Raw genomic sequence first — 13,210 nt, forward strand, 5'->3', positions numbered from 1 at the left:
CTCCCGCATGCTGGCTGAGCGCAGGGGCAAGCGGGCATCGTTCAAGGCCTTTATTTTGGGGATACTCAGGGCTCGGGGGGTTTGTACACGGAGAGGTGGGGGGACAAACGCACCATGACCCGCCAGCCCGGATCACGCCGGGTGCCAGCGCACCGGGGGGGCCATACCACGGCCCCTCCTGGCAGCGCCGCCCAGTCTCCCCCCACCAACACCCCCTGTACCTACTCTACCTCGCTTCCCACAGGGGCTGCGCGATGCCCCCCTAAGCGCAGGGTCTCCCCCCAGCCCCACACCCGCCGGCAGCCCAAAGCCACCCCACAGCCCACCCGTGCGCCCTGGCCTGGCCCCCGCTGCCATGGCAGGGAGAGCTTTGGACCCGCCACCCCACTGCACCGGGCACCCAGGGCATCTCCCCACCCGTGGGCAGATGCTGCCTGGCAGACACCGGCCACCTGGCCCTGCCCAAATCCCGCTGGCGCAGCACCGGCCAGGCCCAGCCCTCAGCAGAGCCCACGGCAAGGAGACGCAGGAGCAGCTCTGCCCGCACAGGGACAGTCCCTGCTGGGTGTAGGGATGGGGACAGAGGGGCTCAGACACCCCCCAGCTGCTGGCAGAGAGGGCAGGGGCAGTCTCAGAGACACCCCACCCACCCCTGACAAAGGGGGGACTTGGCACCACGTCACCAATGCCGCTTCCCAGCTCCTCAGGGCCGCGGGGCCACCCCATAAAAATGTGGGAAGCCACCTCAGACCTCCCACAGCCCCTCCACCCCCACCGAGCTCTGCAAAGCCCCATCCCCACCCAGCCCGGGCAGAGCGTGTGTAACCCACCGTGAGCCCCACACCGGCCCCCTCCCAGCCCCCGGGGTGCTGTGACTCGGGGGAGCCGGGATCGGGTGCTCCCAGAAGCCCCCCTCCCCACCAGCATTGCTCTGCAGGAGGCTCCTGCCCCTCTGCCAAGCCCTGGGACAGGCCGAGCTTCGCAGCAGCTCCCCAGGAGCGGGAAGCGTCCCCGGGGGCTGAGCACCCGCAGCCCCCTACTACTTGGAGTCCCTGCAGCAGAGCCAAAAGCAGACGCTGGGTTCAAGGCTGCGGCAGGAGGGAGGACAAGCGTCCCCCAGCCCGGGGCAGGGGGAGGTGGCAGAGGGGGGCAGGAGAGACACAGGGGGGACTACGCTACGGAGCAGCATCCCCAGGGCAGGGCCGGCAGCCAGGGGGCATCCCGGCGGGGAGAGGCAGGGCCGGGCAGTCCGTCGCCCAGGGATGTCCTCACAGGCTGAGGAAGTCCTCCTTCCGGTACCCCTTCTGCAAGGAGACAGGCCACCCGTCACACGCGGGGGACGCCAGCGCCATCACCTTTCCTGCCCACCCCTCGCTGGGAATGCGAACACAAACCCACTCTGCTCCTGCCCCAGCAGGGCCACACTGTCCCCACATCGGGCACGTGGCTGTCCCCACCCCACTGGTGCAGGTGCCACCACAGGGACAATGCTCTAGGGACATCCCCACCCCTCCAGGATTTGGGGCCTGTTCTATCCCTGGAAGCATTCGGGAGGTGTGGGAGAAGCCCCTGGCCCTGGCTCCCTTGGATCCACCCTCCCCTGGGATCTGTCCCAGCGTCCCTGCGGCTGGGGGAGGCACCGCAGGGTGGCACGTACCATCTTGAAGTCCCGGTGGAGCTTGTTGTATTGCCACATGTTGCCCAGGAGGCTGGCTGCCGCTCTGGAGGACTTCTCGTTGTCCGAGCTGGGGCAGAGACAGGATGCGATGAGCTTTGGATACGGGGGGTGCCCCTCAGCCCAAGGATGCCACCCCAGAGGGTCCCTGAGGGGCTGAGGACTCGGTGCTGGTGGGAAGAGGCAGAAGACTAAAGGGCAGGGGCAGGGTAGCACGTGCTGCTGGCAGGAGAGCTGAGCAGCACCCAGGCGGGAAGAAGGTGGCTGCACAGATGGGCTGGAACGATGGGCAACCCCATGGTGGGGTGTCCTAAGGAGGTGGCAAAGGGCTGGAAGGTGGCCATGAGACCACTCTGAGTGGAGACCCCTCTGAGTGGGTTTGGTGACTCCCAGCACCTGGGAGCTGGACCAGGGGAGGAAGGGGAGAGCAGGACAGGACCCCACGTCTGAGCTGGGACAGCAGAGGACACAGGGAGTTCCCACCTGTCCCTTCTCTTCTTGATGTAGAAGAGCTTCCTGAGGCCATCAAAGTAGACAATGTCGCGGGCGGCCATAGGGCTCTCCACCACCAGGTTGTTGAGGACTGCGATGATGTTCACGATGACGTCAGCAGGTGGTGACTTGTCCCCGACACTCCCCGGCAGCTTCTCGATCAAGTGGCTGACCACCTTGGTTGCTGGGGGGCAAAGGCATCACATCAGGGCTGGTGGCCAGACCCAGGGGACATGCATCACCCTGCAACCTCCCGGGGGGCAACCGAGGGCACAGAGGGTCCAACCAAGGAGCACCAAGGACATCTTCAAACCCTTTGTTCTCTGGAGTCTCTGCTGAGACTCCTGGGCACCTGGGAGAGGAGTTGGGGGACAAAGATGAAGCCAAGTGAGATGGTGGGGCTGCAGGGAGAGCACAATGTGTTGGGGGGGTGTTTGGTTACTGGGGAGGGGGAACGGACTGATCACCGCGTGCTCAGTGTGAGCAGGGCTGCAGCAGGCAGGACACTGCCGAGACACGGCTGGAGGTAAGCAGCGGGCAGAGCAAGGGGGAAGAGGGTGGAGAGGGTCCATGGGGCTCCCCCCCGCAGCCCCAGCACTCACACATCTCGTCCTTGTTGCGGGCATGGCGGGAGAGGTTGCGGATGAGCCCGGTGAGGGAGCGCAGCTGGTGGTGGTCAGCGGTGCGGACGCGGTCCAGCACGGGGTTGAGGATGCGCTCCTGCTCCAGGGCCAGCCGGCTCAGCACGCCCGCCCACTGCCGAGGAGACACCCCCTTGGAGGCACCTGCTGGGAACCCCCAGCTGCCTCCTCCTCCCACCCCACCTTCCTCCTCCTCCTCTTGCTCAACGGGGCCATGGGGTGACCCACGTCCAGGTGACAAGCAGCATGATGGCCACGTCCCCCACCCAGGAAAGGCTGGCACCCACCCGCAGGGAGGTGCATCCCCCTCCAGGCATGGCTGTGACCAGCCAGGCAGGGGGGACAACCAGGGGAGATGGGGGGAGCCCCAGGGGACGCCCCTCACCCTGCGGTCCCCGGCGGTGATGTTCTGCAGGGCGCCCGAGGCTGCCTCTGTCGTGTGCTTGTTGAGCTCGCAGCGCTGCAGCAGCCGGTTGTAGATGCCCACGATCTGTGGGTTCCAGAGCCACTCCATGCCCTTGGGGTCCTTGGAGACCTCCGTGAAGGTGACGATGTCTGCGTTCATGTAGTGCTGCGGGGACGGGAGGGTGGCACTGTTAGACTCGCAGGGGGTGTCCCCTCTGCAGCCTCCCTCACTGCTGGTGTCCCCCCTTTTCCCCAGCACGCCTGGCCCCAACCGCTGGGCAGCTCCAGGCTGGCAGTGGCTCAGCAGGTCACCCCGGCTGTGTCATGCCCCATAGGGTGGAAAAGTGGGGGTTCAGCACCCTGATTCACCCCCATGCCCCTGATTCACCCTCTGCTGAGCTCACCCGCGTGTCCCACCCAGCGTCCACCTCCGCCCCAGCGTCACCTCCACTGCCAGCTGCTTCCCAGTGCCAACCCCGCCTAGGCCACGCGGCCGTCACCGTGCCCCCCGCCTGTTGGCCACTGACCTCTCGTGCTTTCTTGCTCTGGGGGCTGAAGCAGCCCACCAGCTCCCCCGTCACTGTGCTGCTGTTGTTCCTCCTGTGGCCTTCCAGGCGCTGGAGGGAGGAGGGGGGCATTTCGTCGTACAGGCGGTAGGAGAGGTTGCGCAGGACACAGACGGCGTTCTCCACACTCTGTGGGGGGAGATGGGGCACAGGGGAGTCAGTCCTTGTGCCGCCTGCCAGGGCATCTCCAGCTGGCACATCCTCTGGAGCAGGATCCCATGGGGGTGGCCAGAGGCACCTCAATGCCACCAGTGCCACCCCACTATGCCCAGTAAGGTCAGATGGAGACAGGATGGTTTTCCAACCATCCCATCAAAACGTGCCTTTGCACCACAATGGCCAGGGGGCCAGCAGGAGGGAGGGAAGGAGCAGCACCTGCTCTCAGGGTTCCCAAACCCTGCCAGCCCCCAGCTCCAGGGGCTCACCTTGTCCTCGGACTTGCCCACTTCCAGGGAGCTGTTGACGTAGTGGATCATGGAGTCCACCAGTCCATGGCACTCGCGCATCTTCTGCCGGGTCTGCTGGCTGGCAGAGCTCAGGTTCCTGCACAGGGAAGGTGGGTCCATCATGGCAAGAAGGGGCTTCCCCCCAGCCACCTCCCTCCTGCCACCAGGCACCATGGTGGGGAGGGCAGACAATGCCTCTCTCCATGGGGTTGGCCAGGCTTTGCCTTGAGGCATGAGCGCTGCAAGGGACAGGGACCCCAGAAATGAGCCCTGGGGACTTTGCTCCCAATGTGTGCAGTACAGATGGTGTCTCTTCCCCCACTCAAACCTTTATGCACAGCAGGAGGGTCAGAGCAGGTACCTGAGGAATCCTGTGGAGTTGTAGAAGATCTCTGCCTCTGAGGGGTTCTGCTGGATGACACCCGAGCCCCCCAGCCCGGAGAGGGGGACCAGGACCAGGTCTGTGAGCTGCTCCAGTGTGTCCCGGGCCAGGCGATCCTTCAGGTTGTCACTAGAGGAGAGGTTCCACAGGATCCCTGCGCGGAGGGAGACCCTCAGTCCTGGGGGTGGCTGGAGAGCACGTCCACCCTGACCCACCTCCCTAGGGGTGGCTCATGCCAACCACCCACAGCCGTGGGACAGGGTGGGTGACAATGATGCAAAGAGGTCACCCCATGGAGTGCCACTCCAGCTTTACTCATGGGGTGGAGGCACCATGAGCCGCCCCAGAGGAAGTAGGACCCCTGCCCACCCCTGCCCCCATCCCCAACCTGTGACATTCTTGCGGAGCTCGTCATCGGGTTCCCGCAGCGTCCGCATGAGCTCGTAGATGCCGTTCTCCTCCACCAGCGCCAGCTTGTTCTCCACGTTGTCATAGATGAGGTTGCGCATGGCGCCGGTGGCATGGCGCTGCACCTCCTGGTTGGGGCTGTTGAACAGCTTCACCAGCTTGGGCATGGCCTGGAGGCTGCGGGCCTGGGAGAGGAGAGCCCGGCTGGGTTGAGAGGCCTGGCTGCTCCCCAGTTCAGCTGGGGGCTCCCTCCACCTCCTCCACCCTCCCAGGGGTGTCCCACCATGGCAGGGGGGCTGGGGACAACCCCTTCCCCTTTGGCTCCTGGGGCCTCACCTGCTTCTTGGCGTTGCTGTCGCTGTAGCACTTGTGCTGGAGGTAGGCAGCACCCAGGACCTGCAGGTTGGGGTCGCTGGCTATCAGGTATTTCACTGCAGAGGGCAGGTCGATGTCATCAAACCTGGAAGCCAGAGGCAGATGAGGAAGACCCCAGGCAGAGCATCCCACAGGGGTCCTCCACCTCTGCACCCACCATGTCCTGCATCTGAGAGGAGACCCACCAACCCATCTCCCTCCCCACCATGCTCTGGGGGCTCCCGACTCCAGACACAGCTGAAGGAGCATCTTCCTACCCTCGTGTCTCAGGATGTGCCAGGAGAGGAGCTAAACACACCGGACACACCTGGAGGTCAACCCCTGCCATGGTCCATCACTATGGACCCAAGCTGTGCCCACCACCTCATCCCTCCTCCTGCATCCCTTGCAGCAAGGTAACGCCAGGCAAGAGATGGAGAGTTTTGCCCTCCACCAGCCGAGTGACAGCGGGGGCACTCACCCCCCCGACTGGTGGCTGAGCAGCGTGCTGTGCCCGTTGTACATCTCCATGGAGCGCTGGTCCTGCAGGTGGTGGCTGGACTCGGCCAGGCTGCGCACAGAGGGGGCGCGGGAGCTGTGCTCCACCATCCCCAGGTAGGAGCCCCCCACGCCCACCTGCGAGGCCACCGGGACGCCGCCGAAGGAGCCGGTGCTCAGCCGGGAGCGGTTGTTGCTCTGGAAGCGCTGGAGGGTGCGCATGGCAGGAGCCCGGATGGTGCGGCTCTGGGTCACCTCGCCCCCCTCCAGCCACTCGGAGGCGGCCTTGGTGGCCGAGCCAGCGCTCATCTGCCTCTCAAACGTGTAGGAGCGAGCGAAGCCGCCGTTGCCTTGGCTTTTGTAGAGGGGACGGTGCCCCACGGGGTCCAGCTGTTCCGAGATGACGCTGTAGCGGTCGTCGGCCATGGCGGTGGGTGGGAGCGGCCCGTCGGTCAGCCGCAGGGAGCGCAGCGAGAGGGTGTCGAAGTTCTGCCGGGAGCGGTAGTTGCGCTCGTGGAAGGAGTTGGGCCGCGGCGAGGTGTTGGCCACCTGCGACATGGCGTATCCGGTGCCGTAGCCCCGGCCCTTCGCCAGGCCCCCGTTACTGATGGTCGCCATCCGCTTGTGCGGGGTGAGGTCCACCGCCGAGCGCGAGGACCAGCTGCTGCCCTTCAGCGTGCCAAAATCCTTCTTGGCCAGCGGCTGGTAGAGCTGCAGGGGGAAAGCGTGGGGTTCAGGTATGCCCACGGGTTTGTCCCCCCATCCCCTCCATCCCCACTACGGGGAGAGGAAAGGACAGAGCCAGCTGCCTCCCTTGGCACAACCAAAGCTCCAGCCTGCGGCTGGGTCTCTGCTGTCATCCCCAGCCGCCGTGGTGATGGGCACAGGGTGGGGGACAAACCCCCCCAGAACATACCGAGGCTTTGGCATCCAAGCCATTGCTCTGGGAGCGGGAGCTGAAGGAGGAGTGCAGGGTGGTGCCGTACTGACTGCCTGCGGGAAGGAGACAGAGAGGTCAACACGAGCACTGGGGGGGAAAGGGGTGGTCTGAGGGGCTGAAGATCCCCCCAACTCATCTCGAGGAACCTGCTTGGGGAGCTGCAGCAGCGCCGAGGGGGACGAGGGAGCAGGAGGAGGCTGCCTTCACCTGCCTGCCGGCAACGGGGAGCAGAAGTGGCGGCGGCAGTGCCGAGCAGCAGCCTCCCCGCCTTCCATTGCACCCCGACAGCTGGGGAGTAATTGCCACCTTGGCGGGGACATGGCGGCTTGGCCCAGTCCCCTCAGCCGCAGCCGGCTCGGCAGCCCAGGCATCCCCCCAAAACCAGTCCCAGCCCCACCACCCCGGGAACAGGTGCCCGGCAGGGCCCCGGCCACCCCCTGCACCCCACACCACCCTCCCGCCCTGCCACCACCCCGGGACAAGGAGGACGAGGACGCTGCCAGCCCCAGTGGTGACGGGAGCGTGACTCACACCCGCGCCCGGGCAGCCCCCGGGGTCCCGAGGGGGGTCTCTCCCCACCGCCACCAGGGTCCCCCAGCCCCTGGGATTGGGGGGCTCAGGGGGACCCCGCACCGGTGCTGGACAAAGCGGGAGGGCGTAGGCCGCGAGCGCAGACATTAAATGGAGGAGCTTGGAGCCCGGCCAGCGGCACCGCTCAAACGCCGGGGAGGGCCAGGGAGGGATCCGCCGGGGCAAGAAAAATCCCCTTACCCCAGCCCAAAGTGGGGTGCGGGAACCCCCCAACCCTCTATGCCAATCCCCCCAGGTGGGGAAACTGAGGCACAACCCCTGGGTGGGGTGCAGTGAGCCCAGGTTGGGGCCATGTCACCCCCTCCCTGGTGCTGGGGGTGCAGTGGGGGGCTCAGGGGGTTAGTCAGGGTTGGGGGGGCAACCCCCCAGCCCCACGCCATAGCCCAAGATGAAGCCCAGTGCCAGCCAAGGGGCTCCCACCACCACCTTCACCACGGTCACCCCGGGGGTTGCGGGGGATCTCCCACCTCTGCCGTCGGCGATGTCGGGGGGCTCGGGGCGGGCGGCCGCCTGCCCCCGCAGCATCATGCGGATGCGGACCTGCTCCTGGACGCGGGCGCTGCGCAGCCGCTGGGCCTCCTCCGCCTCTCGGCCCCTGCCGTCCAGCTGCCGGTCCGAGGGCAAGGCCAGCGAGCAGACGCCGGCCTCGGGCTGCAGGGCCGACAGCAAGAAAGTGTTATTCTCCTGCATGGTGGCAGCAGCCATGGCGGGGCACGGGCACGGGCCCGGGCTGGCCTGCGCAGGTGAGCGCGGCGGCTTCCTGGAGCCCAAGGGAGGCACCCGGCCCGCCCCGCCGCCGCCACGCCTCGGCGGGAAGGAGGGGGGACACACCGGGCCCCGCCAACACCCGCACCTCAGCGCCAAAGGTGGAGGCGCCCCGGGCGGCCTCGCGGGGACGAGGGCAGGGGATGGGACGTGGGGGGGTCGTACCTGTGACCCCAGTGGGGAGAGCCAGACCACCCCCCCTCAGGCAGCCCCACAAGTGAGCCCCAAACCTACACCTGGATGCTCTGGAGAGCACCCCTGCATGGCCCCACCGGCAAGCCCCAGACCCCCATGTTATCCCATGAGCAAGCCTCAGACCCCCAGTGGCCTCCCCATTGAGCCCCTGGACCCCCACATGGTCCTTCCAGCGAGCCCCAGACCCCCACATCGTCCCTCTGGCAAGCCCCAAGCCCCCTGTCCCAGGCAACCTGTCCCAGACCCTGATATGGCCTCCCTGGAAAGCCCCAGGCCCCCCGGCAAGCTCCCAAATCAGCCCCAGACCCGCACGTGGCCCCACCAGCAAGCCCCAGGTAGCCTCCCTGTTGACCCCAAGACCCATACATTTTCCTGCCAACAAGCCTAAGATGCCAGACAACCTGCCCTAGACCCCCAGGCAAGCTCCTCAGCCAGCCCCAGACCCCCACACAGCCTCCCGGGAGAGCCCCAGACCCCAGGAAGCCTCCCCATTGACCCCCAGACCCCGACATGGTCCTGCCAGGAAGCACCAGACCCCACATTGTCCCTCCAACAAGCCTAAGAACCCTGGGCAACCTCCCTGGAGAGTCCTAGACCACCACATGGCCTCCCAGGAGAGCCCTGGACCCCCAGACGAGCTTCTCAGCCAGTCCCGAACCCCCACATGCCCCCCCCACCTAGTGAGCCCCGGGCAGCCTCCTCAGAGAGCCCCAGACCCCGGGCCCCCCCTAGGAGAGCCCTGGACCCCGGGGCAGCCCCACCACTGATCCCAGACCCCCGGGCTGCCCACCACCATGGCCAGCAAACCCCTCCAGGGTGGGGGGCCAGCCTGCCGAGGGGCCAGAGTGGGGGCTGATTGGCAGTAATTACTGGCCGGGCCCTCCCTGCTTTGCTTTTCAAATCAGCTGGGGAATTAAAAAACAACAATAATAAAAAAAAAAAAGGGGCGGCTGAACGCCAGCAGGCCCAGCAGTAATGAACGCGGGGTGACTCAGCCGCTGCCACCCCACAGGTACTAATTAGGCTGGCCCCACCCGCCGAGCCGCCCCGGCCAACCCTGGGGTGGGGGATGCCACGTAACCCCCCCCCCAGCCCAGGGTGTGCTCAGGAACGTCTCCCCAGCTCCCCACGGTGCTGCTTCATGGCACTATCCCCCGGCCCCGACTCGCTGCCTGGTCTGCTCACTCCTGAACTGAGCTGTGTCCGGTCTCAGCCCGCCTGAGCCCTCCGGCTCTGCCCTGGTGCGTGGGCACAGGGTGTTTTGCCGCTCAGCCCCGACACAGCGCACCGGCCACAGAGTCCAGCGCCGGCGTTGGCCGTTTGAAGGTGAGCGTGGCGACGCGGCCACAGCTCCGCAGCCAGCCACGGCTCAGCGTCACCGCTGCCGACCCGCCTGGCAGCTGCCTTACGATCTTTGCCGGCCGGGGCTGACGCCACCCGGTGATGACAGGGACGGGCCGCTGAGGACAACGCCGGGGCTGGGCTGGGAGGGTGAAAAGGGCGGCCGTCCCCAGGAATGTGCCGCCGTCAGCAGGAGCAGCGGCTGATGCCAGGGCGGGGTGACGAGAGCTGCGGGCGAGCGTTTTGGGGTGACAGTCCCTGCTTCGATGGCCTCCCCAAACCCCAGCGGGCTGCAAACCCCGGTGCCACCATCACATCGTGCCTGGGGACTGATGCGGGGTGGGGGACACCCACCTCCCCATCTCAGGGTCCAGGGACTTCATGGGCTAACTGGGAGCCCCCCTTTGCTTAGGGTTCACACACCTTTGCTGACCCTTTCGGGGTACAGCACCCAGCGATAACCCCAAGGGCCCCCCCTCTTCTCCCACCTGGGCACCACCCCCATGGGGAGCGTCGGCGGGTGCACCGAGTTTGGCAGAGCTCAGCGGGGCGCTCCCAGCCCTCCGAGCCCGTATGAATCACGGGTTCCCCCCCGGGAGCAGGCGGGGAGGGCGGATCGCTCCCCGAGCAAGCTGACACTTGCCCGCCCTCCCTGTGCCAGGCACCGAGGGGCTTGGGGATGGCCCCGGGAGCCCCCCTGGGTGGGGGGGACACAGAGGGTGTCCCAGGGCTGTCCCCAAGCCCACCGGCAGCCCCGTTCCCCCAAGCTCTGCCTCCCTTCCAAGCCCCCGTCCCACAGACCTGACACTGCCCTGAAGCTTACAGATGGAAACTGAGGGGTCTTGGGGGGCTGCGGGGGGGCTGAGGCAGGTTTTAGGGCAAAACCACCAACGCTCACCTTCTCAAGTGGCTCGACGGGAGCAAGGATGCACTGGGATGCCTAAAAAGCAGCAAATCAGCACCAAAGATCCCCCACATTCAGAGCGAAACTGGGGGATTCCTGAGGGAATCCAGCCACGGTGAGGGTGACACGGGGTTAAACAAACCCGGTCTGGGGGTCCCCAAAGCGGTCACCGCCCCTCTCAGCCTGGAGGCACCTCATGCCTTCCTCTGCGGGGTGACAGAGCTACATCCCCAGGGAGACCCCACCTCCTGGGTGCTCCTTGTCCTCTCCCACCCCCCCGAGCACCACGGTCCCCACAACCAGGTCCCCGGGGGAGCCAGCGGCTGCGGGTGCCATCGGCACTTCACGTGGGGAGTGGCCGAGGCGGCACCGCGCAAGCCTGGCCACGGCACACGTGTGCCAAGAGCCATGCCGGGGAAACCGAGGGACAGGGCGAGGAGGGCAAGAGCCTCTTGGCCAACGCTGGCCAGGAGCAGGGACCTGACCCGCACCGCTCCTTCCCACCCAGGGCATGGGGATGGGTGGCACGGTGGGTGCCACCGGCGCTCCCCGGGGACAGCCACGGGACCGGCCGGCACGTACCTTGCTGGGTGGCCCCGGAGGGCCGTTGCCCTGCAGCATCCTCCCGGGCAGGCGGGTGCACCCCTGGGTGCTGTGCGGGCACCCCGGCACGGGTGGGCGATGCCGTCTGCGGCGGGGCCGGTGTGGCGGGCGTGGGGCTGCGGCGCGGGCCCGCCCCGGGACCTTACCCAACCAGTCTCTTTGCCGGTGTTTTGCATGTGCGCTCGAAACCCGCTGCCCTCCCAGCCAAGTTTGAGCTTTCGGGGCTCGTGGTGGCTCCACAAGAAGCCTGGGCATGGCTGAGGGGCCAGTGGGGTGGCCGGGGGTCCCGGATGCCCCATCCTGGCCAGTGGAGCCACCTCTCAGCCGCCTTCGTGATGCTCCAAAAAATCACCGTTGGTCCCCACCACCACCATGGCCGTGGTCCAACGTGTCCTTTCCACCGCATCCCCTTGAGCACCCCCCAGCATGGGGGACCCATGGGTTTTGGGGGCTACCAAGAGAAGATGGAGGGGAGGCAGAGCTGGGGTGGGGGGCACGGATTTTGGGGGGCGGGGGGCTCCCTCGGGGGTTCACAGGGAGCATATTTGTATGCGTGGGATGGAGCAGGAGCCCTTTGAAGCCAGATAAGCCGAGAGGGAGCGTTTGGAACGGGCCAAACCAGTTTGGGGGCCATCGTTTCCACCAGCACTGCAGCCCGGGGTTCCACACCGCACCCAGCGCTCGCCGGGGGCTGCCGAGAGGTGACCCCCCGGCAAAGCCCAGTATAGGGCAGGGGGACCCTCCATCTGGCCACTGCTGTCATGTTTGGCCCGTTCTCAACCTGAAGGCATTTGGGACGCTCCCTGCTCCCCCCCTTGCCCTCCACCGACCCCTTGCTCAGCCCTTTGGCTGGGACAGCCCCATAGCGAGGCCGCTGCAGGCTGGTGGTTGCCTCCACCTCCCCGAACAAGCCCCAACGCCTTGGCAGTGTCCCCCCGGGGCAGGGCGAGCCGCCCGGCCAGCGCCTCACCCCAGCACTGCGGCTGCTCCTGGAAAAGCGGGGACCTGCCTGCACCCCGCTGTCACCCCGGGCTCCAACGCTTGGCCTGGGAGAGGATCCCCGTGGTCCCCACGGTCCCCGTGGCTGCGGCTCAGCCACTGCAGCAGGAACCAAACCCTCCGGCGTTGTGGGGCTGGCCCTACCCCAAGCAGGCACCATCGGCTGGCTCCAAATCCTCCCCAGCGGGGCTGGACCAGTGTCCCCAGTGGGGATGGCACTGGTGAGACCGGTCCCTTCCAGCATCGGGCTCTGGATCCGGCCAAGCCCGGTGCCCGCTCCCGACAGCGGTGGCTTTGGGGAGATCTGCTGGCTGGGAAGCTGCTGGAAAAGCCGTGCCTAAGGAAAGGCAGCTTTAGGGATGCAGCTGCTGGCCCCGGAGGTGGCCACCAGCCCACGGGCCAACTCCCGGCGCAGAGCCCTCACCCACAACAAAGTGCCTCCAACGCGTTGGAAAAACCAGGCAGCGGGGCCAGGAGAGGAGCCAGCACAGAGAGAAAAACCCACTGCCCGCCCAGACTGACATTCCCCCTCCCAACCCCGGCAAATCCCGGGGCCAGAAGTGCCAAGTTTGGGATAAAAAGCCCCCCAGAGGTGCCGATGGTAGGTGTTTCCCCCACGGCAAGCAGGTTGCTGAGCCCACCACCTCCATCCTCACCCCAAAACTCAGGGGAGAGGTGAAATCACCCTGGAGTCTGTCCCCACCACCCCACCAAGGGCTTTATTCCCCACCCACATCCCCCCCCCGTAATAAAGCCCTTGGTGGAGTCGGGGGGAAACTCCAGAGTGATTTCATCTCTCCCAGGGGTTCTCCAGCCCCGGAGGTGCTGCCTGCGGCCGGGCACGTCCTCGTGCACAGGGAAGGGGGTGAGCAAAGGGCTCAGGGCAGACATGTCCATCCTCGACACGAGCGTGCGAGGGCGTGCGGGGAGCATACGGAGTGGCTGGTGGCTCTCCCCAAGGCTCGCTGGGGTCACCGGGCTGAGCCCCCCCCCCCCCCCCCCCCA

At 66.8% G+C, this 13,210-nt stretch overlaps 1 protein-coding gene across 1 annotated transcript; it reads right to left on the minus strand.

The window, feature by feature from the left end:
- Nucleotides 1-328: 328 nt before the first annotated feature.
- PKP3 (plakophilin 3) lies at nucleotides 329-8,111 on the minus strand. The gene is made up of 13 exons (XM_014940645.1): nucleotides 7,866-8,111; nucleotides 6,784-6,860; nucleotides 5,851-6,578; nucleotides 5,352-5,475; nucleotides 4,996-5,200; nucleotides 4,587-4,761; nucleotides 4,205-4,322; nucleotides 3,741-3,908; nucleotides 3,194-3,379; nucleotides 2,770-2,923; nucleotides 2,159-2,351; nucleotides 1,658-1,745; nucleotides 329-1,304 (listed from the first exon to the last, which is right to left on the minus strand). Exons 1-13 carry the CDS (start codon nucleotides 8,101-8,103, stop codon nucleotides 1,269-1,271), a joined length of 2,490 nt encoding a protein of 829 aa, XP_014796131.1. The 5' UTR covers nucleotides 8,104-8,111; the 3' UTR covers nucleotides 329-1,268.
- Between the last annotated feature and the right edge of the window lie 5,099 nt (nucleotides 8,112-13,210).

This window comes from Calidris pugnax, unplaced genomic scaffold (genome assembly GCF_001431845.1).
Source record: "Calidris pugnax isolate Ruff unplaced genomic scaffold, ASM143184v1 scaffold98, whole genome shotgun sequence".
Classification (NCBI taxonomy): domain Eukaryota; kingdom Metazoa; phylum Chordata; class Aves; order Charadriiformes; family Scolopacidae; genus Calidris; species Calidris pugnax.